Consider the following 24612-nt stretch of genomic DNA (forward strand, 5'->3'; position numbering starts at 1 on the left):
CTCTGGGAGAAATGGCTGCATCTGCAACAAGATTAGCCTTACTGAGAGAACAAAGGGAGCAAAAATAGATTAGATCTGCAACAGAGGAAATAGTGGGTTTATCTGTATCTTTGCTTCACAATAAAGCCCTATTTGTCAGTAAGCCCTATTTATTGTAAAATAATGAAGCCCTGATTTGAGTTTAAAAAAAACCCTGGCGGATGCCAACTAATAAAAAGTCACATTTGGAATTAATATTTGATAGACAACAGACTTAGTTACAGACCAAATCTCCAACACCTCACTAGTTATACTATACAGAGGTTAAATGACCAAATTACTAGCTCAAGGCATTGGTTTATGCCAGAGTTACTAAGGCAGGGATGAAATTTTAGTCCTAGCTCATGGACATGGTGACACCCACATTTCTTTTTTGTAGCTGAGTTCACAGGTTTCACTTCAGCATTTCTCTTCCACTGAATTTTCTCTTACTGCAAGTGAGGAACAACTGCTGGCACAATTAGCAAATTTTCCTGTCTGTTAATAATGAGAAATTGGCTCCTGTCAGACAGTACAAACTTCAGTTTGCTGGGAAGAGGTGCCAGGCAGGTCAGTATAGTTTTCTGGTTTATTGCCTTTCATGCTGCACAATACCTCAGCAGCTCAGAGATAGCAAACAAGACTGATGCTTCAGAAAAATTGGGAGTCACTCATTTATTAAAAAAAAAAAAAAAAACAAAAAAAAGAAAAAGGTGGTAAAAACTACCCCAAACATAGCCAAGCAAACAAGAACTATCTAATTCATTAATAAACCCTAACATTTTAATTGTGCCTACAGGCTGCATATATATCCTTTGATTTTCCTTTATGAATATATGATTATTGACCAATTATTAACATGAAGACTACACCTAATCACTACAGTGCCCATTGTAAGGAGATGAAAGGTTTTGTACTGGGCATCTTAGATTATCAGTCCCATCAAAGGCACTGAGTGTGCTTACATGAGTAAGTGCCCAGTAGGGTGAGTAATTGCTCTATGCTATTGCCTGTTGTCAATAAGAAGCGGGGAATAAAGAAAAATCCATTGTAGTTTTACAGTCGGAAACAAACAATGGGGAAAATCTTTACTCTTTAAGATAACCTTTTCTACACATATATTCTGGCTTAACAGACACAGTTTCCTTAGCTCTTACAATTTCTTCTCCAGATGCTTCAAGTATGGGTATTTTATAAATATCAAGTACACCCACTTAGTAGCTTTGGTATTAACTACTTGGAAAAACAAGTACACAACAACACAGAAGAGAGCCCCAAAGCAGCATTTGTCACTGGAAAATGAATGTAATCAACAAATCATCCATGTTGAAGCATCATCATTAGGTGAACCTGGTTTAGATGAAAAAAAAGCACAAGGTTTATTCAGTGACATTTTAAATCTTTATTCTAGCTATGAACTATGGAACCGTTCTAGTAGTTGTTAAAGACACAAAACAAGTTCAGGGGTATGGAAAATTTTCTTTAATGTTCACAGCTGTCTCTGAAATCTCTGCTCAGTGATGTCTAACAAAGTCTGGAGCTATGGAGAGCATTGTAAGTGTTGGAATGAATTCTGTAATATTCATTAACAATAATATACTTTGGCTCCTAGAAATTGCCTGCTGGTCTACACCTTTGTCATGTGTGTAATGTTCCTCTGCACATAGCACATATACATCAGTGCAGATACTGTTTTCCTGACCATAATAATCCTGAATTTATTCATAGTTCCAATGAAATATTAGAAATAAAACAGCACCAGTGTACTTCAGTTATGATCAGATTCTTCCTCATTACTAAAATGAAAACCTAATTTCTTACCCACAAGGGGACATGGCCTGTTTTTAGGGTGAAAATACTACTGTTTGTTTTTGGGACACTGAGTCCTCAAGAACAAAGCTCGCAGCCTCACTGCACATAAGCCAAAACCCATCAAGTAATAACTGCAGCACCACCTTTATTGAGGTAGCAGGGGACCATTCTGCCTCTCCCCAAAGCCACTCACCTGTTCAGCTTTCTGGTGGAAGACAGCAGACATGGCTAAGATGGTGCTGCGCTCATCCAGAGCTGCAGCAAAACTCTTCCACTCCTGGTCCAGCTGGCTGGATATTTGTTTGATTTGCTGGGAAGCATAGTGGCCTGCCTCGGAAAGCCGTGACGCCACAGACATGATTCGATTGATGTTGACATAGGCATTCTGAAAATTAAAAAGCACACATAAATAAAGAGAAGGAAGAACTGTGACCACCCTCAGTATTCATTACACATTCCAAGCACCATCATTTGGAGTAAAGCCAAGCAGTTCAGTGGGAGCAATCAACCACCTGCTTCAATGTGTGTGAATAGCAGGCAGACTACCTTCCGCTCTAAAAACACATCCCTCTGGATTCTTTCTGTACATCTATGCCATTATCTAACACTGTTATGTCCCACTCTCTCCTTGAATTTATTTATGTATAACTGATTTGCCATACTTCAGCTATTCACTCATCTCTTAGGGTATACTCATTGCTTCTATATTATTCCTGATACTTTTGTTGCATTAATTCATATTTCTGGATGCTATATCCACATATTTATAAGTAAAAGGTTTGCTTTATGCCCTTTGAGAATTGTATGATAATCCTTTATAGACATGTAGTGTCAACAAATGGAAAAGTCTTACAGAATTTAAAAGAGCTCATAAGGCTATCCTATAGAAATATAAGTGTTTCCATAGAAATCTCTATTACATTATGGTGTTCAGTTAAAATGTTATCTTTTCTGCAGGGTATTTTAAGCTGTTCTCCAGCAGAGCTATTCAACGCTATTCTGCATTTAGAAGGATTCAAAAGCCTCTAAAAGGGTAATATTTTCTGTTCTTTCATAAGAATTTTCCATTATTGTTTTTATTCAGCCTTGAAGATTTGGAAGAATAGTTTTTTCTCAAACTGAACCTCAGACAGCAATGTAATTGCATTACAATACCCTCATTCTGCATAGGAATGTAAGCTGAAAATAAATAGCCATCATGACAGTGTCCCATAATGATGCACCATCACAAGACAAATGACAGCTGTCCTGCAGATTCCTGGAAAGTCACTTGATGTAAGCACTTTTCCTTTCTCCTTCCTTCTCGACGGAGGAAAGGAACAACTCAAAATTTGAGATGTTTTGCTAATGATGACTTACTACTGCTTTCTTGTCTCTCTAAACTATTTCCAAAGGGCTTTAGAAATTTCTGCTGGGAGTAGAATCTGTAAGACCCTCAGGCACAAGGACAGACACAGCCCTGATGATTTTAGCAGCATTACTCATGGGCAAATAATAAATCAGAGATGGAAGTGTTTGTTGGAGCAGGATCTCATCAGAGTGAGTGGGAGCAAAATGTGGAAAGGTATCTGCCAATCCAAACATGAAATGCAACAGAGCACTGCCAAGGTAGGCACAGGTCCAAACTAAGTTGTAAAGCAGGGCAAAGTATGTCTGCAAAGTGTGTGGGATAACTATGAAGTACATTCATCATAACTGTAGGTGCTAAAGGGGAAAAAGATTGGGCCCCAGCCCTTTGAGCCACTCAATTCTCCCTGGTAGAACCATGACTGAGACAACTGTCACATAAATAACATCGATCTAAAGCAATACCCAGGCTTCAGTCTTGTTTTTTCCTCTTATCACGAAGACTTTTCTTAAAATTTTGATTTGGCTCAAAATTGTTATATTAATTTTTAAGAAATAACCATCTTTTTTTTTTCTTTTTTTTTTTTTTTTTTCCACTGCAACTAGAGAAACCAATCAAAACTGTTCTGGAGCTTAAAGCCTACTAAAAAAAACCCACTATGATTTGAAATTTTGACCACCAGCCACAGTCCAACGTATCTTGGTGTCCCTCTAGGTTAGAAACTGGAAATCATACTAAATGTTTAAGCCTTTTTCCCAGAAATCCTTCATGAGTAAAACCTCAGCCAAGATAATTTTGCAACACTTCAGGTCAATTCTTTTGCTGGAAAGTAGTGCAGCATCACCACAGGTGCTAAAACTTAGATGAGTTGTGCCAAAGTCATGGAACTTGTTGTGTTTGAAGAAAAAGTCCCCGAAGAAGTTTTGGTTTCCTGAAGAAAATGGTTGTTTTCATTGTGATTTTGTTTATTTATTTTTATTTTTTATTTATCTCGGCCACTGCAATGCATTGGGCATGGAGGTAACAACTGTGAATTCTGTGGTTCCAAATGGCTCCAGTGCACAGGTGTGTTAACCAGCAGGAGAGTAAGGGAAAATTTAGCTGAACTGCAGCAGATGTTCTGAGAGTCTAGTTCTTAAGTCAGATAGATTTATATATTGTTATGTCTGTTGTATTTTTATACAGGGATAAGGATGAAAATGTCTCTTTCCTATATGAGAATTTTTCATGGAAGGGTACCAACCCACTAAGTCCATAGCTTCTTCAGCAGGAAGCAAGAAGCAGTTTGGGAATCACCAGCTCACACTTCCATTCTTTGTGCACCAAGTGGAAAAGGCTGAGAAAACAGAGACACCAGTTTCTCCTGCTCATGTTTGAGCAACAAATGCACCAAAGTGCAGTATCACCTGTGATGGGCTCTTCTGTATTGATGCTGCAGATTGAAGTAAAATGCAGTATGGCCTCAAGGCAATCCATAATTTACTTTCAGGAAAAAAACCCAACATTTAACTGACCACAATCCACAAAATGCAAGACATTTCTTTTCCACCTTGAAGAAGAGCAAACATTGTAAGCCAGGTTGTTTTCTTCATCTTTATCTGTCAATGTGTAATGTTCTGAAGTAAAATGGAAAATCTATGCTGAGGAAATTTATCTGTTGACATTTCACAAGTTAAATCTTCCTTTCCCTCTGGTGTGTTCACTTCTATAAACTGAGTGAACTGAGATTTTTTTCTATGGCGCTATTATATAGATCTTTCAATCTTAATAGGAAATAAATTCAATAGAGCAACTAATGTCTGTGACTTTGTTTTTCCTTTAGGCTTGGAAAATCCACAATAGTAGGTGCATGGAAAATCTCACTTTAAAATTAACCTAACCTCATATTTCTTTCAAAACTGAGAAGGGTCCCCAAAGAGGACTGCAAGGGATCACTCTTTTATAGCTATATGAGAGCAAAATAGGTCAAAAAAAGAGGAAACAATACATTAATGTCTAGAAGTAAAAGCACTTCAGTTGACATTCTGTAGTCATGACACTAGGATGCACTGAAATTTTAGCTAATAAATACCTTTCAGCATTGAAAAAAATTAATTTCATATTTACTTGCATGCTTTTCAAAGGCACTTCTCATGTTAGAGTTAATTTTTTATTTGCAATATTTCATCAAAATCAGGATGAAAAAAAAACATTTTCTACAGGAAATCGAAACTTCTTCGGGAACTTTTTCTTCAAACACAGCAATGTTCCATGACTTTGACACAACTCATTATTTCAACTTTGAAACTTTAGTCCAAAAAAGGGGATTTCTACCTTCTAAAAATCACTGGGTTGGAAAACAAAACAAAAATTTCCCCGCATGTACATGGGTATCATGAGAGGTAAGGGTTTCTTTTACAGCTGACGAAGCCTTGAGCAGTGCCTCGTAAGCTCCCATTCCCCTCTTTGTCCACCAACCCTCAGCCCATTTGTGTGGCCCAGCCAAGACCCTGATTCTGGTCCCCATCGTGTGACACAGCTGTCCCACCAGCACAGCGAGCACTGTGCACATCCAGGTCCCAGCACACGCTCTGATCAGAGCCCTCAGTGTCAGCAATGAGCACTGACAGAGGTGGAGCTGCAGCTGTGGAATGATTTCCCTCAGGGAAATACAGTCATTCACCCCTGACCACCTCGTGGGCACGCTGGGAGACATCCCCTCTTGATTGAACCCTCCAAGCCTGGCTGCGACAACACTTTCTTGTGGCACACTCATAAAAAGAATGTCTGACACTCACAAAAGAAAAATGAGCAGTGGAAAGCATTAAATCTGCAAGGAATTTGGAGTGTTCATCTCTTTTCCTAGAGGACTAGGTGAGATACTGTAATAGCAAACAGCAAAGGTGGGTTACAAGACAAGGGTTCTGCAGATTAATTGAAAGTAAAATTTGACTGCTGAAGGGGTTTTCTTTAAAAGAAAATAAAAAATTAACCAGTTTATACTGTGCTACTGTGACTTTAGAAACTATATGTGAAATGAGCCTAACACATAAATCCAAAGCAGAATGTTTCAATGACAAAAAAAACCCCTCATGAGACATCTTTAAGACCTTTAAGTTTCTATAACAAGACCAATTACATGTAACCTGTGTTATACTGGATGGCATTTTAGCTCAACCTACATACAGAAAAATAGCATTCATTGAAGACAGGTATTGGGAATTTTCAACAGACATTATTAGCCTTTACATGATAATTGTAATGCGTTAGAAATATATTGTGATTTAGGACAACACGGATCTCTGTGTGGTGTCAGGTAATTCCCTGACAGCAGGACAGGCAGCAGTATCAGCACTGAATACTCTCATTTTTGTGCGCAGAAAGCAGGAACTCCTAATTTAAGCAAGTTGTCAGATCCAGGCATAAAAAAGTCCAGGCAAGGGAAATACAAATAACTTATTCAGAACAAATGGCTTGTACACCAGGTATCCAAGTGCAGAGCTACACCCAGTATGCTTTGTGCCATAATGGAACACTGAGGATTTGTTTTCTAGTGAATTTATTAGATTATTGATATTGCTTGAAAAAGGTCTGAGTTAAATATTCATTTCTGTGAAAAGTACTATTGCTTCAGTATAAACATTATACAGCTGTGATAAAGAGTAACAATTTATTTTGAAACTGAAGTGAAAACAAGCACCACCTCGAATCACAGGAAAAAAAAAATAATCTATGCTCCTTATTTGAAAGAAAAATAGCACACTACAGTTTATTACTTCAAATATATGATTTCCCACATCCCACATTGATCATTTAGAAGGAAGAATTATTGTAACAAACAGAGTAGCAAATTGTTTTTCCAAAAGAGAGCTTTGGTCACAGCATGCCTATGGAGATGTACAGGAAGATTATGCAACAAAAGACATGACCCAGTAAATATTAGGGATGTGCATTTCCTAGAGGAACTGAAGACTGTATTTTAATTATTATTAGTTATGCCAGGCTTAAAGGACAGTATGCACAGTATAAAGAAAAAAAACCCAAACAACAAACACAACCAAAACAAAACACCTTAGAAATCCAGGATCTGATCCAGCTTTCACTGAAGTTTGTAGGTTTTTTCCCTGTTAAACATACAGCCATCTTTAGCTACTTTGTCCTCCTCCAGATCCCCACTAGATACTGATTTTAATGTATTAACAAAACAAAACAAAATTTAATACCACAGAAAAGCCCAAGGCCCACAACCAAAAAAAGTGCCTCAAGATTTCATTATTTTATTACTCATACTTCTGAGTAATAAACAGCTGAGCTATTCTCAATCCAGCAGTTGCTGATGTATTGCATGTGAAAAGATCCAGCCAGATTATACATTAAATTTCTACCAAAATCATTAATTTTCTGTTAACAGTAATGATCTCTTTCCAAGCCTAACTCCCAGTTATTTTAAGAAAATAATATTAGACATGTTATAACCATGTATAATGGTTATACATTACCATATTTTGTGGTATTATTACCACAAAAAAGGATAAAGGGAGATCCTCAAGCCTGAGTCTTGTGATGGTATTTCCGAAGAATTATTACTAAATTTGCATATTTTATAAGTCAAATGAATTTTAATGCACTCACCTCCAGGACACATTTACTTATTGGGACTCTGAGAGCAGCAGTGTTATATGGAAGCAGCATTATCCTGGATTTTGCTAGATGGCACTGTGAGGGCAAGTTTAACTATCAGGTGCCTAGAGCCTGGTTTTCAGTGCTCTGCTCTGATATAATCACAATAAACACATTAATAGGCATTATAAACATTTCTCATCTCCCACTGTTATGCAATGCCCTGGTGAGGCACAGTGCTTGAAGTGGGGAATAGCTAGCTAGGTGGAAGTGGCCTGTTGAATTCAGGTCAGAGCAGTTAATTACCTGACCTGGAATTTGGCCAGAATCCCAGGGTTAATGCCTGTAACCTGATGAAAGCAGTGTGGGGTCCTTAACTTCCTGGGGTAGTCGGGATCTCTTTTTCCCATTTCAGACAGCTGCTCTCCAGTGCCTTGCCCCTGGAGCTCTCCAGTGCCTTACACCACCAACTTCAACCACCTCTGAGGTGTCATCCCCTTGCAGCTGCAGCCTGATCCTGCACAGCAGGAGGAGGTTTCACCTGCTGGAGTGCTTTACTCAGAGCAAGCTTTGCTGCGGTTGACAGTGTTCAGAGAGGGCTTATCTCTGCACTGCACAGTTGCAGCAGGGGGTGTACGTGCATTTTTCTATCCCACTGCAATGATCAAAACATCAATACATCCTGTCCTCATTTCTGTGCTGAAAGCAGGGCAGTTTCCAGGATAAATACCTTCTGTCTGGAAAGAATAAGAAAATGACCAAAGGACTTATAAACGTATAATGATGGTTTTCTTTTTTGAAAAAGAAAGGTAAATTGAGTTGGATTCAAAAGTTCTGACCAATTAACAACTGAAAAAGGCAAAATCCCACTGTGGCCACAACTGACAGCTTGATTAGTGTCTCCTTTTCAAGGTTTTGAAAAGTACCTTATATATAAGGTGTATACCTCCACCCTCTGTGGAGGAAAAAGTATAAATTATTAAAGTGCATCCTACAGTTCTCATTAATTCCCAAAGAAATGTCAAAAACTTAAAAAATATTGTATTTGCTCTCCAAAACGTAAACAAACTCCAGAGGACTGTGCTGCTCTTAAGTCAAGGAAGTTACCATACATCAGTGTCTGGCTGGACAGAGCAACACTGCTGCTGCCACAGCCAGCCTGCCCTTCCTTACCTCACCTCTCACAGGTCCCTTGTTCCCTGAGCACTGGAGGTGGCCTCCTGTGCTGCCCTCTCCTCCCTCCTGTGCTGCTCACAGTGCTCTCAACTCACCATGGAATTCATGGCAAAGTGATTGTGCTGTGTCTGCAGGTCCAGGGCGTGTTGGTAGCTCACACCGATCTCTGTGTGACTCTGCAGGAACAACTCTTTGTTGTGGCTGATCCAGTCGAACATCTGGAAGGGAGAGGTAAAAAACCAGAATTAGACAAGGAGGGAAACAGTAAGAGACAGTACAAAATATAAAAATCCTCTTCTGAGACAAATGTGTATGCAACATAGCCAAAATCATCTCACCTATGATCCTCAGTAAAATAAACTGTTGTTGAGTAATGGAAGCATTGAAGTTATCACCAAATTTCACTATTAACAGAATCAGGAAAAATAATTTATTAAACATGTTCTTCAATAAGCTTGATCCCACAGTCTTTTCCTATAAGTAATGGGAATTTCATATATAGAAAAATGTCAGCAGAGGGAACTATAATCAGGGATTGCTTCATTGACCAAAGATCTAGCAGTTGATAAAGTAGTTTTAAACAACAAATGGACCAAAAATTCCATAAATATTACCAATACATATTTCTCAAACCCTTTTCTTTTTAATCTATATATAAAATTTCCAAATATTACATTCAAATAGCCAGCTGACTTCCTACACTTTTTTTTCCTAGATCTTTCCAAGTTCAAAGTCAGAACCCAGCCTATCTGCCACATACTATTTTTGGGAATGAAGAGAAAAAAAAGAAAAAAAGTATTTTATTAATATCTATAGAGAGCACACATTTCAACTTCTTCCACTTCCAAATGTATTCCCAAGCAAAATGGATTGTTCAGTACTTCAGACACAGATAGAAATATATTGAATAAAGCTGATGAAACTCATTTCTTATTCAGAAGCACGTCAGTGTGACATTTCAATCTGCAGCCCATTCATTCATTATAAGCTGTCACAAGTCAGCTAAGAGATAGTGCATTTATGTTTTAGCTTGTTCTGTGTTGTGCTAGAAACTAAATGCATTCAAAGTAGAACCTTTCATTCTTTACTCCTGACTCCAGCTCTGCAGGCAATTGCAATCTCAGATCTCTTCTGCAAACATTTTTTTTTTTGCAGTATCCCTCTAAAACTATGTTTCCATATCACCATCCCAGTAAGCTGGGGAACTGTCCATTAATAAGGAATCTTTCATAATAATAATAATAACAACAACAACAAAACCCCCCTAACTCATTAATTCACTATAAAAAAGAAAACTAATTATGGAGGCCGCACAGATCAGGTCAGTGCAGTCCCTGGTCTTAGACAGTCTTAGAGAAAATGTTTTAAGTGTAAAAAGTTTAAGTGTTTTAAGGTAAAAAGGCAGTGATGCAGCTTCTAAGTAACCACCTCAGGGTCAAAAGATCAGTCCAGATCTTAGTTATAACATTTACATGTCCTCCAATAAAAAACTGCTTTGTTCTTTAGCACTGCATAACAACTTTTGACCTGTGACAGCTGAAGAACTCTCAGAGCCCACTGCTCTGTTGCTGTAGTTGCTCAGGGTCAGTTCCCCATTCCCGGTGGAGATGGGGCTCCTGAGAGGAGAGAAAAGGCCCTGCATGGGTCACCTAAGATTCCTGCAGGAAAAACAGCATTTCATGCTGAGCACTCAATCCAGCTTGGGAGTGCTCTGCCGTACGGAGGGGATTTGCAAAAATAACACTGAATATCCCTTTCAACAAAAGGCAAATAAACATTCCAAGTGTCACCAGACACACTACACTGACCTGGTGCCCAAGAAACTGTCACATATGTCTGACTTCTTAATCTTTTATTTGAGAAAATACACTTGCAGCTAGAGAGTCTATATCAGCCTTGTATTTTCTGCTGATAAATAGTCCTAAAAGCCAAATTTGGTTCAAGTTACAAAGATGCAAGTCTAAAGCAATATCAATGACAGAAATACTTTCTACTGATAGAGCTGATCACGCCTATCACCATTTTTTCAGGAAATATAAGCAACAAAATTTTTGCAAGGATGAGGTCAGAGTTTTTAAACTTTACTGCCAATTAAACAGAATGAAACTACCTACTACACCTGAAGAGACATTAAAGCTTTCTCATTGGATTCCTTTTTCTCACTTTATGAAGATTTAATAAGCAGAATTAGCACAACATAATTTGCCACACTTGTGGGCTTAAAGGGAAAAAAAGGAAAAAGGACAGGAAAAACATCAAGGTAAAAAAAGAAAGGAAAATTCCATAACAGCCAAGTTCATGTCCTAACAACAAGATTTTATGTCCCTGTGGAAAGATCAACAGAGATTTCTTGTAAGTAGATATATGTTTGATGAGAACATTTTTTTTTTTTTTTTTGGGTTTTAAACAATCTAAAGACAGTCAGGGAGAAGAAAATTGGCAGGAATCCACTAAAAATAAACAGTAAATGTAATACTTTATGCTCAGCAAAGCCAAATCAGGATCTTCTTAAGACAAGTAATTTAAACAAGTAATCTATTGTTCTGTGGATAGGGAGCATTTCCTTTATCTAATCTATACACTTATTGCAGGATGAGAACCTAGCTTAACTTAAACCATGCTTCTCCCTTTTAATGTAAAATAATAACAAACCAATAAGAAAAAGAAAGGAAGTTTAAGAGATTATTTTCCTTTTTTTTTTGTCTTGTTAAATCAGCTGAAATATAACAACAAAGTTTAAAGGATGTCCTTCAAGAATTTTGATCAACACTGAGCAATAGACCTCAATGATGAGATATGCAAGTATTACACAGTATCACAGGTCACAAGATTTCCTTAACAATGATGGGGTTTAAATAAATACCTAAAAATGGGGTCTTATTTACTTTGGAGATGCAATGGATTGTGTTTTCAAACTTTTTTCTTTAACAAAAACTAAAATGGTCTTAAACAATTTTCTCATAATAATGTGACTCCAAGCTGAGACTCTGAAAATACCAGATGAAATGTGAGTTGTGATGGTGCCATGAGAGTTTGCAACGCGTGGCCAGGAGGTTTTGACATGAAGGTTTGTCAACATTGTCTGGCCTGGCCCATATTACCAGCAATATTTCCTGAAAGCTTTCAAGTGAAACTTGTTTTCCACATGAGAAACTCTGATGCTTCCTGTGTTCCTGAACGAGTGTGCTGCCTCGTTTGTTTAATTAAAACGCACCATTACGGATGGGAACATGGCAATGACCCAACAATTGCTGTTTCTCTCAACCCTGCAAGGACTTCCCCAGTTTCAAGGGGCTAATGTGGGCTCCTGCAAAAATGTTCAAGATCCTTTGACAAATCAGTTTCCCTGTCAAAGGAATGAGTTTTTAATACAATAAATATAAAAGAGTGGAGAATGTGCCCTGTGAGATCAGTTTAAGCCAGATAGTGTCACAGCAAACAGATTTTCTGTGTCACTCTAACATTGGTATACAGCACTGTATCAACTGATCTCATCCCATCCACAAAAAAGGCTCTCCTAACAAACCTAGTCTAGTGATTATCACAAAATTAATGGATCTTTAGTTATTCCTGTGACTTACTTCTTAGTTGGAGTCATGCTGACTGCCAGTGAAATAATTCTGCTCTCAAGCCTTCTAATCACTCCTGCAGTCATGAATTCACACTAAACAGCAGCACAGAACAACTAAGATTGGGCATTACATCACTAAAAACACGTGAACCAACTGTCCTCAGTGTCTCCCAGACTGGCACTTCTCCACATTGCTGTAGATAATCTGGAGACCAGTTAAGTACTTAGGAGTTTTCCAGTGGCTGAGAAGCAGGGGGAGGGGTTAAACACACTTAAAAAAGAAGATAAACTTTCAGTGTGTTTATCTCTTGTAGACCCGTTTCTAAAAATACATAAAGAAAATTGAATGCATGTGCTGAAGAATGTGAAGTGCTACATTTAATTAAGGAAATTAGTCTTTTATGAGAGTCAGAAGAACTAAGAATGACCCAAAGAGTCTCTTCCTATGCATTTTTAGGAACGTAGCCCTACTGTCACTAGTGATCATATATGCACTAGTAATTATTATAGACGTGATCTTGAGGCAACTTCACTTGAGATTAGGGTATCAGATCACATCTCCAGCACCAGTCCTGCTGGCAACAATGAGTTCTTAACCTCATGTTTTGTCATCATAGTTGATGAGTTACTAGAAAATCCAGGTTAAGTGTTAGACCAAACAGCGGGTCTCAAGCTGGTCATGAATAAGTACTACAGAGGGAGAATGTGACTCCATATTTTCCCTGGATTTTTAACATCTGGCAGGCCAGTGAGTACAGGGTGAGAACAGCTGTTTGAGAACAGACAAGAAACACACGGATATGGAACAGCATGTATGCAGGCTGTGCACAGTCCAGCTCTACATCAGCTAAAATGAGATTTATAACATCATTTCAGATAAAAACCTCTGCTCTCTGGCTTTTGTCAGTGCTTGCTGAGGAGCATTAGCACTGGATTCTGAACACAGTGGTGCAGAGCACCACAGGTTGATGTGCCCAGCACATGGCTGGCAGCACACCCCATGCCAGTAGTATTGATGGGAGGATTACAGCCCTCATGGCCTTGGCAGCCAGTGAACTGAACACATTTATTAATGAAACTGTTTATACATGCTGGAAATAATAAATCCCAAATCTATTGAACACTATACTAGGGCTGGAATTAATTATGAACCGGCTTGTAGAAAATCATCTTCTCTCTAAGTTCTGAGCCATAAATATCAAACTCATATGGTTAATTAAGGGCAGAATGATAACCATTACAGCCATGTAATCTTGAGGAACAATATAGGGTACATATAAAGAAAATGGTTCCAAAGGGACATTCAGGTCAAGTCCAATCACTGCTTTTGGCAGCCAACCACAGGATAAAATTTCCTTTCATAAAGGGATGAAGCTCCACCTGAAAACTAGTGAAGTGCTACAGCCCAGCTCCTCCTATGACAAGCAACTCCAAAAACTTTCTGCTCCTGTTACTGAGCTCTTCACATACTCTCTGATCTACACAAGGATCATGTCCAGTTTATACTCATTTTCTCTTAGGTCAACATTTCCCTATAAGTTAAAAAATTCTCCCAGGTGTTAAACCTTTTTCAGTGTGGACCAGGTGGGGTTATTGTCTCGTGCTGTTTGTTTTACTACAGCCCAGCTCTTCTGAAGCTTCTTAAGATACACAGCCTTTCTCTGCACTTGTTTTAGTTCATGGATATCTTTCAATCCCAACTGAGATTCTAAGGACTAACCCTAAGGACTTTGTGAAATGTCGATTTTATTTCTTTTTTGGAAATACTCCAGCTGACATCATTTAGGATAACTTGTGCAGTGCTTCTGGCATCAGTTCTAGAAAAGGACATACAAAAATGGGAGAACAACAGCTGCTGGATCAACGTCAGTACCTTCTGCTTTGCCTCACTATCTTTTCTCTTGGTAGTTCCCTGCACAAATACTGACAGAGACCAGTAGTGTTTATGTGATTTGCTCTGACAAGCACAAGTTGGGTGATGTTCTGAATAAAAGCAAGTTCAAGAGCACTTAGGGAAAATACAAGGCAGGGTTTTGAAATCCAGGTAGTCATAAATGCATTCTCTCACTATGCCTCCACATGCTGCTAACAAAGAGACAAAAAAGTGTTAATCTAAAAGAATGTCTTGCCTGTAGTTGTGGAGAGGGTAGATCACTAATTATATGCCAGATGAAATCCCTATTAGATCAGTGCTTTCCAATCTCTTCCAATCTGTGGACCCCATAATTTTTTTCAAGGCAAGCACTGTAGCCACTTAAGGTCTTCAAAGAATGAATCTGTTTTATCAAATACCTTTACCAACTATTAAGGAACTTAATATCCATGATTTACAGGTTGGGAAATGCTAGAGGTAAGCATACATTGTTTATTAAAGAGAGGTCCATTTAAGAGTCCATGTGCATTTTGTATTTTCAAAACTGTCCAGCCAGTGTTAAACTGGATAATCTACAACAGAAAGTGGAAAGTTCTACTCTGAGAGCATCTACAGCTAAGCAAGTTCATTTTTATACATTTCCACAATATAAACAATAACACACACACACAACAGTAACTGCCAGAGTCCCTCTCTTGAGGTTTACAAAGTTTCCAGCAACAAGCTCTATTCCTATCTCATTAAGGGAGTTCAAGTATTCTCAACAACTCAATTAAGCAAAAATCAAGGCATATTTCTCACATCTTTTGCAATTGAATTTAGCCAGTATATGAACAAAAGGAATACTGGGTAACAGACACACACACAGTCTACTGACATGCAAGGGCAGGATCCAGGAAAGATTTGCATGTGAGCTAACTTTATAAGAGACAATCAAGAAACTCCCCCAATGTCTCCAGACTAGAATCAAAACTACAGTTTAATTGGAAGCAGCCATATGTCTAGGTCACCTAAACGTCTGGGAAAGGCCAACAGAAGTGCAACACGTCTGTGAAGGAGCACATGGGAAATGCCAACAGTCTAAAGAATCAGGACTTCTACCTGGAATACAGAAAAATCCTCCAGCCAAGCCTCTGAGCTAAATTCAGCAGAACAGAGGACTGGTGCTGGCTGTCCAGGCAAGCTGATCCTAAAGGGATAAGGAGCCAGAAATAAAGACTCAGCAGATAGAACAGGGGGCTCATTAACCAGAGCCTGTCCCACTGCCCCTGAGATTCACAACTGACAGCAACCAGATTTAAGCAAGAGGACAATGCACAAGTTCTGGTGACAAGTGCGAGCTTAAGCTATGACCTCATCCAGAAGGCCAGGATCAGGCCTGATGGGGATAACCAGGCTCAGATGCAACCCCAGGTCCACAGCAATGAGGGAGGTCCCAGGTCGTGCCACAAAATGAGTTGATGGATCAGTGTCTGGCTCAGCAGGGCCTGTGGCCAGGCAGAGCAGGGCTGTGGCAAAGCTGGCAGTGAGGCTGGTCATTAATGTCCAGCAGTGCCCACAGGGCCCTTACAGTGGCTGGGTACCTCCACAGTCACCAGGAAAATGGCTGTTCTCAGGTAGGAGGATACTGGCTCCAGAATAAATTTTGGACTTAAAGAAAACTTTGATAGCACATCTAATGTTTTTTTTTCATGAATCAACAAATTTTATGAAAATTGTTTCAATTAAAAAAAACCTTCCAATCTCCTGTAATTCCTGTAGCCACTTTATAAGTACAGCCTTAATTAAATCAAAGCATTTGTAGCTTTAAAATAGAACTCTGCATACATCTAAATGCTTTGCTAAGCCAGGGCCTAAATACAACATTGTGTTTGTTTTTGTGTTTGTCTCGTGTTTACAGATGCTGATGGACAAGCCAGTACTTCTGCCAGATCTTTCCCTTTCACATGTGTTCTGCGCAGTCCACGGCCAGGATAAATTGGTGTCGTTCCAACGAGGCCAATTTACACCAGCTGAAGATTCAGACCCACAGCTGTATTTGTGTAAACCTCAATGCTGCATGAACACAGTTTTTCCATTATGAATATCTGTGTATATGATTCATAGAGTACAGTAAGTAAGGCTACAGCACATTAAATTATTCCAGACAATGGGCCCAACTGTCAACCCACTAGAAAATTAGCGAGATGTGTGACGTGACAAATAGCTTTGTATTTATAGCAGAGCACCACTTCCAACATACTCACACTGAATGTTCCCACTAAATGCCAGAGTAAGAGATCTGTGTATTTTTTTCCTGACACATATCAAGCCACAGCCATGTACAAAGTAAGGCATGATTCCTATAAGGTTGAATAGAGAAGTAGGAGTTTTATTGTTGAAGGTGGGAGAGAATTACAGATCCTGAACACATAAATACAACTAATGACATCTGAGCGTGTTTCATACGTCTGCATTGTTTGCTTGCTTTTTGAGATATTGCAACTTCCCAGCACACTTAGTAACATCAAACAGTCAGGCATTCCTGGAAAGGATTTTCTGCTCCTTAAAATGAAAATGACCTTTTCTGGGCACAGATCATCTACAGAGAACTGCTTGATGTCTAGGTGGAAATTAATTCATTGGTTGGATAGGAAATGTAATACTAAAAGATATAAGCAGAAAACAGATATAAATGGAAAACAGTGTAAATGATGAAAATTTCCCCCCGAGATGCGGATCTTCCTCTCAGTTTTCAGAAGAAATTTTCATTCAGTTGAAAATGCTGTAGGAGTTTGGTGACTTTGTTATAGACCCTGGTTCTATTCCTGGCTGAATGTGCAACATTCCTCTGACTCCAAATAGCTTCCACTAAGAACAAAACTGCCAGACAGATGTTTGCTGGTTTGTACCAGAATCGTGGCATTTCCCCTACCAAACCCACATGTGTCTGAGGCCCAGAGATGCAGCTGGGTGTAACCACAGCTTTAAACACCTGACTGCCCCCTTGGCAGTGCTCCTGGATCTCACAAGGTGGCCTTCAGGGGGTCCTGAATTGCCACCACCCACTTCCTACAAGATTTGGTACCAGGGAGGCCCCATCAGGGAGAACCAGCACATGCCAGTGCCTGGCCATGCTGCCAGAGCATCCATCAGACAGAGAACACCTGGAAACAAGCTGTCAGGGAAAGAAAATGAAGGTTCCTGAGGGACACTGTGGGGTGCTGAGGGACACTGTGCTAGAGACACACTGTAGGGTCACACCTCAGGGATGAATGGCCCATGTCAGAGCAGGAACTCTAAGGAACAACAGCAGAAAAAAATTAAGAATCAGAGAATATCTGTAATAGCAGCAAAAATAAACTTATGTGAACATTATCCCTGACATGCCCCGCAGCCCACCAGCCCACCAAAAAAAACTTTTGATGGACTGGGTATAAACCGAGACAAAAACAAGAGACATTTAAGCTGGTGAAAAATAGGTGTTTATGGCAGTGTGGCCTGCTTTTTCCTTTCAGCACCCAAATCAAGATCAGAAGTTTGTGTTCATAAGCTTTAAACTGAGCAAAATTCCCCAGTTCAAGACTGTCTTGTCTGTGACACCTCTTCAGCACCTGTGCAGGACATGAGGCATCCAGGACTCTGGTGCCAAATAATACGGAGGGATCTTGCAAGACATAATGGTTCACAAAAACATTTCTGAATTACATTCTCTGTAATGTGCATGGTTTGTAAGAAGAAAAGTCAGAGTCACCTGGTTTAAAATGACACTGATACTTCTGGAAGTTATCCACAGACCATGCTCCTGGTTTTTCCTCTTCAACCCTCACCAGCTCCAGAGAAAACAACCTCTCAGCTGTACACCCACCTTTATCTGCTCTCTATAAATAGATATGAAGGGTAATTTAAGACACACTTTTAAGACCCCAAGCTCTGCCAAGTGTGGGTCATTGAAAGCATTTCAGTCAGGCCAGGAAGACATTAATTTAGAAATAATCACATGGCTACATGTGAAAGATGCTGCACAATAAGTCTGTGAACCTCATGTACAGCTTAATTACATTATTTCCTGACAGCTAGTCTCTTGCCACCTAACCTTTTTGAGAATCAAAGCAATACATTAAAAAAAAAAAAAAAAAAAAAAAAACCAGCTTTCTCATCTTTTTCTAGATGTGTGGGCTTTGATACCCTCTAGAGCATTTGGGTCTTCTCATCTTCATTAACTAAAGCAGAACTTTGTGGTTAAAACATGCTATAATCATCCTTAAAAATGAGTTTTAAGTCTGTATTCAGGTGCCCAAACTCATTTTTGTGCCATACTGATCAGGGGAGCATTCCTGTGCCTCCCAGCACTGCCAAGTCGGAGATGCTGAAACAGTCTCAAAACGCTCCCTATCAAAATTGGCAAGCAAAAGAAGGAGGAAATTTCTGCAAATACAAAAATATTCCATCAGAACATACTGCCTTCAATTATTTTTGGACCCATTCTAATGTTCAAGGAGGAAGCAGGAGGAATAGTAACTGCGTATCCCGTGTCGGCAGCAGGAAACTGCAAATAGCAGAGCACACCATGTTCCAGTTCCAGCCGCAGCGGCTGCGGAGCCGCTTCCTCACGGGCAGGGGTGCACGGGCAGCGAGGCTGCTGGAGCCTGGAAACGGAGCAGGAACTACGCCATGGCTCGGGCACTGCTGGCTGTGCCCCGTGCACTGAGAGGTCACGAGTTGTGCTGGATGCTCCAGCGCCAATGGGACAGAGCGGCCCCAGATGCTGGAACTGTGCTACAGGGCACGCTCAGCACGAAGGAAACGCGCAGCTCTTCCTCATCCCGAGCTGCAGCAGCGGAGTGAGGCATTGTTAGTGATTTTACCTTCCCAGCGAAAAGATCAGGTTCACCTCCAAGTGCTGCGGAGGCAACATGTTTATCTGCCAATAAAAGAAAAAAAACCCCACCGGATCTGGCAGCACAGGGCAGAATGAATTAACAGAGAAAGAAGGAAAGCACTCAGATGTTTATTTTACACATCACATCGGGACTCCTACTGCAGGACAGGCTTCCTGTGCGACAGGAGGCAAGGCAGTTAACCCCTGTGGTTTTTAATTCCCAATTTTTAACTTTGAACTATACATCCTTTGCACTTAATTCTGCTGCCCCAGTGCCAATCCAGCTCAACAGAAATCAGTGTGTGGCAGATGATTGCCCTTCCTGATGGACAGCTATCCACATCTGAAAAATTAGTACAAATGCCTTCAGAAGATTCTTGTGTTCTTTGCTTCTGAAGTCTGAACTTGGGTCATGGAAGTGTTAAGGGAGGATGCTTGTACCCTCAGAGCTGTTGAACCAGCAGCAGACTTATTGCAATAAAAATAGAAATGTCAATAGGAGGCTACAAAAGCATCCTGCCCCTTTGCCACAGAGTGATGGTTGCAGCAATGGAAGGTGACATTCACCACTAGAATCACAGCCACAAGGAAGAGAATTTCTGATATATATATTTACCCTGATCCCTGTATTGCTCTGCTCAGCAGGCAAGGCAATCCCACACTTCCTTAAACCAGATGGCAAAATGGGGCTTGTAGCTGCTTTCTGTTAGAGCAGCACAGAGCAGTTGGTGTGTACTTGTGAATTTGTCCTGTGGTTATTAGCTTTGTCCCCAAGCTTTCTACTGATGGATGGAAAGGCAGAAAAGCAAACGTTCACAATGCTATTGGCACACAAGGGAAGACCCCCCGGTCTTGACTGATAAATAGGTAAGTAGCAGGATACAAGTTTGACATGGTGGAGAAGCTGCAAGCTCCTTTGGAGCATGACTAATAATGAAGACTTTTTTCTTTTGCAGTCCAATTAGCAGAAATAAGCTCTGTTTGTGCTTTGAGGAAAGTTAAAGATGTCTATAATGATCTCCTGATCTTGCAAAAATCTATTTTTTTGTTTGGGTTTTTTTGGTTTTTTTTCCGTACAGGTACCAAGAACAGGATCTTATTAAGTGTGACCAGCAGTGGTCAAAGTAATGAACACTTCCCACAGAGCCCACCACGATTACTTCCCACTCTGACAACTCTTCACTTTAGATTGGGAGCAACAAATTGTGGATGGCATTAGCAACCTGTCAGAAGGCGACTTCCGATTAAAGCGAGCAGATGTCAGCTCGCTGCATCTTTAATTCAGAACTGCAGCCTGCAAAGACAGCAAGTGCCAGCATGCAGGTTCTGAACTGACACATGCAGGCTAGGCAGGATTCATCCTTCTATTAAAGATGAAGGGGTTTGCAAGTAATTTATTGTTATAGATGCTGAAAATTTGCCCCCACAGTTCCCCAAGGATTCTTTGGTGCCCTTGACTAAGTGATGGAAATGGCAGATTTGACACAGTTTAGCTGCCACTCTCAGAGCCTTCCAAAAGGGAAGGTGCAGATTCCACCATGAAATCTCTTTAGCACATGACATCTATGCTCACAGCAACACAACGAGCTGTCAACACAATGCTCTGTGTACAACCACCCCTCGTTATAATGCTTTTTCTGCTTCTAGGCAAACTTTGTTCTTTTATTTGGTTTGTTTAAAAAACAAAATAATTCTGAGACCAGGTAAACCCAAGTAATATGGGAAATCCATTAACCTGTTATGCCACCACTGAGATTCCAAAAAATATCAGTAAAGGTGCACTCAGAACATTGTACTGTTTATCCAGCTGCGTTAGAATACCTCATAGTGGCTTACCTATGACAGCAAGTACTGATGTGCTTCAAGACAAAGCAGAAGCAGTACTCAGTAGCAAAAATTCAATTATTTTAAAATGCTACAGAAAAAAAAATTATAAAGAACACATTTGAATAAACACTGAAAGTTAATTAAAACCTGCTACAATAGAGTTATTGCTACATGCTTTCAATTCTCACCTGTTTATTAGAGCCTCCTTTGTTCTGGGAAGTGTGAAGTAATTAAATACAAGTGATTAGAGCTGGCATAGGTTCATCTGGGGAAATACACAGATTTTTAAGAATAGATGTACAGTTTCCCCCTTTGATATGAACTTCCTGTGCTGGTCCTTTGTCTGTCCTTGATTGATGCTATCAGAAGAGTTATTGCTCAAAACAGCTTAAGTGAAGCAGAATATTCCCAGTATATGCCAAAGCAACCCAAATCCTCTGTGGGTATACATTTGTGTTCCATAGGAATGTTTTCATAACCTTACATCTCCAAGGGCCATTCTAAACTGAAAATCAGAATTTCTTTTTTGGAAACTAGCAATATCCCAGTCAGATTCAGGACCTCACTGTGCCAGATGTCATACAAACACGCACTCAACTATTTATTGTTTATGCACCAGCTGAGTCTCAATTCAAGCCTCCTTTCCATATCACCTATATAATCATCTTTCCAACATTTTATGATCTGATACTGTAAAATGGTGTCTGCCAATCCAACAATTTAGGGACCTCTCTGTACTTATTTTCTGTGTTCTGGCTGTATTAGAAATGATGTGTCAGAGCAAACACTTTACGTTGAACATGGGGCCTGCCCTTTGCTGTTTTAGTTTCAGAGTGGGCTTAAGAACAAAGCATGGGATGACATGATGACCTTCTATTCACATGGCAGCTTATTTTGGCTGATAGATGACTTTCCTTCCCAACACTGCCATCCCAAGCCTGATTCTATGAACAGTTGTCTAGTGAGAATGTCTATAGCAAAAAAAAGCACCATATGCTAAGGGAAACTTCAGATTATACAATAAAGCATTTGTCATTGGCAGCATGGGAAAGAAGATGCCAGATTTGGAAACAACGTTTCAGGAGAGAACAGACACTACGTGCTCTGTTTGAGAGTCCATTGCATGAAAAAAGACAAGTATGTTAAGGTAACTTAAAGTACTTTGACTAAATTCAAAGACTCTTGAGCAATGTTTATTCCAGATCCATACATGTAGAGATCTATATATTTATTCTATATAATAAAAATAAGAACCACTTGTGTCAGGAATTTGTTTCAAAGCTCGTTATTTATATATCAGGACTATTGCAAGCCCTGGCAAATATTGCAGATGTGAACTAACATAACTGGAATCCTGGGATGGGGACACCAGCACGGACAGATGGAGACGTGGTCTCCTTACCATAAGTGGGTGGCCACAGCTGCCCCTGCCACCAGCAGGGCTGGAGCCAGTAGCTGGAAGCAGGGAATGCCACACTGCTCCAGCTCACTCAGTGCTGTCTCTGGGAGCTCTGAGAGAGACCTCGAGTCCCTCATAGATTTCAATAGCAGCTGAAACTCTTTCTGCTTTACAAGACCAGGCTGTCTGTCTTTCTAGCAGACAACTCAGGGAGACCTCGAGCATCAAAATGCAACTACATCAGGGCTACAGCTAAAACTAAGCTGAAACTGAGTTGTTTCACCTGAAGGGAGAAACAGTTGCTTTGGGCTGAGAGGGGTAGATACCACCAACAACTTGGTGCTCTGAGAACTCTTTTTCTGGAATTACGGGTAAGGGATTTCATTTTTGCTTAGCAATAATTTCTTGGTCACTCTTCTTATAAAGTTCTCTGCAAACACATGGATGTTCTAAAACATGACAGCAGGCAGTATCTCTACCCCAAGGCCCTATCCTTTCTCTGCAAAGACATTTGAAATAGGCTAAGGATGACAGAAACATGCTTAAATGAGTCTCACTTAGACCCTCAGTCAAATACCTCTGCAGAAGACACTAAGCTTATTGAATCCTTTCATGGCAGAAGTCTTATGGAGCTTACCTCAGGTCTAACAACATCCCCTGTGTTCAGAATCTCCAGGAAAGCTCCTTATTGCAATGCTCACTCACTGTGCTGTTCTGATATTCATGGTGTAAGTACTTAGATGGAAAATCCAGAGCATGCTGAGTTCTGCACACCAATTCAGTGTTCACGTAACTTAAATGAAATCTAAATCCTATACAAAAATCCATGTCTAATCCATTATTATTATGCCTGTATGATTATTACTGTTAACTGCTAAATACTATTCATTCAGTAACAAATCCCTTCATAGTCAAACTGCACATGGGGCATATGTACTTCAGATGTGCTCTCATTATTAATCTTGACTGTGGTTCTGTCCCCTCTTAATGTGCTTCCTGCCTCCTCCTCAGTCCTAATCAACCACCTCCCCAGAACTCCTTCCTTTTTTATTCATTTCACATATGAAAGGTCCCTCTGTCACCTTCTCAGAACTCTCCTCATTGGCTTCCCATTCTCACTCCCTGGGACACATCTCTCCCACAGTAATTGTAAGCCAATAATTCACATGAAATCTTTGAGGTGATTGTATATATGACACATAGCACAGATTAAAGAAACCAAGTGCTTACAGCAGTGAAATAAGAGAGGGGAAATGGCCCTTCACTAAGTGGATTTTATCTCAGTCAGAGGAGCCCGTCCCAGGTGCTGTCCCTGGTGGAATTATGCAAGTCCTTAAGGGTTAATATGACATGTTGCAAAAAGGAAAACTCTATACATTTGCTTTATGCATCACTTCAAGGATCTTTTGACACTGATAAAAGAAGAAAACTTAGAGGTGATGTGAAATGTAAAAGGAAGCACTGTTGGTTTTTCATCTTTCTTATACTGCTTTTCCAGAAAGTCAGCTAGGACCCATTTCTAGGAAATGCTTCCCTTGACTAAAGGGCAGCTACAATTGCTCTACTTAATGGACTGTAATAAAATAAACTGCCTCCTATTAGCAAGAAGGATCATATCATCAGTTTTATAATGCATTTTATTACAGAACATACAGCATCAGAATTTTCAGATGCAATGTGGGGAAGTAATGTACAAAAGAGTTAAAGTGGGTGTCACATAATCACAAATGCACTGATAGTTTCCTTTCTCTCAAACATCAAGATATCAGTGTTTCCTCTTTAAAGCCATCTTTTCCCACCTAAACCACAGCATGAATTTCCACATTTTGTATTCTATTATCCACCAAAGCCATCTTGCACCTTTTTAGACAAAGAGTAGCTTGCAGAACATTCCTTCCTTCTGTGGAACATGAACCCTTGGCAGGTAACACTGCAAAACCAGTATGAGCATGGCTCAAATACTTGAATTATATATTCTTGGATATTCCTGACTTTGCTGTTGAGCTAGAGCTTCTCTCTATTTTTCTAGACTAACTCTGCCTGGTGTTAAGGGACGTTCTAAATTAGGAACTCCTAAATTTCATCTGGCACTTCAGAATACCTTTAGTTAATGGGTATAATGTGCTGC

General features: G+C 39.8%; 1 protein-coding gene across 11 annotated transcripts in view; it reads right to left on the bottom strand.

Annotated features, from left to right (window-relative positions):
* The window catches only part of KALRN (kalirin RhoGEF kinase), a 472671-nt gene that overhangs the window by 248495 nt on the left and 199564 nt on the right, over window positions 1-24612 (bottom strand). For all 11 annotated transcript variants that reach the window (XM_041473008.1, XM_041473009.1, XM_041473012.1 and 8 more), the window contains exons 6-7: window positions 9049-9171; window positions 2024-2215 (exon numbers count right to left, since the gene is read on the bottom strand). In XM_041473008.1, the coding sequence (XP_041328942.1) occupies window positions 2024-2215; window positions 9049-9171 (315 nt within the window). The remainder of the gene's footprint in view (window positions 1-2023; window positions 2216-9048; window positions 9172-24612) is intronic.

Source organism: Pyrgilauda ruficollis, unplaced genomic scaffold, assembly GCF_017590135.1.
Source record: "Pyrgilauda ruficollis isolate IOZ18807 unplaced genomic scaffold, ASM1759013v1 scaffold3, whole genome shotgun sequence".
Lineage (NCBI taxonomy): Eukaryota > Metazoa > Chordata > Aves > Passeriformes > Passeridae > Pyrgilauda > Pyrgilauda ruficollis.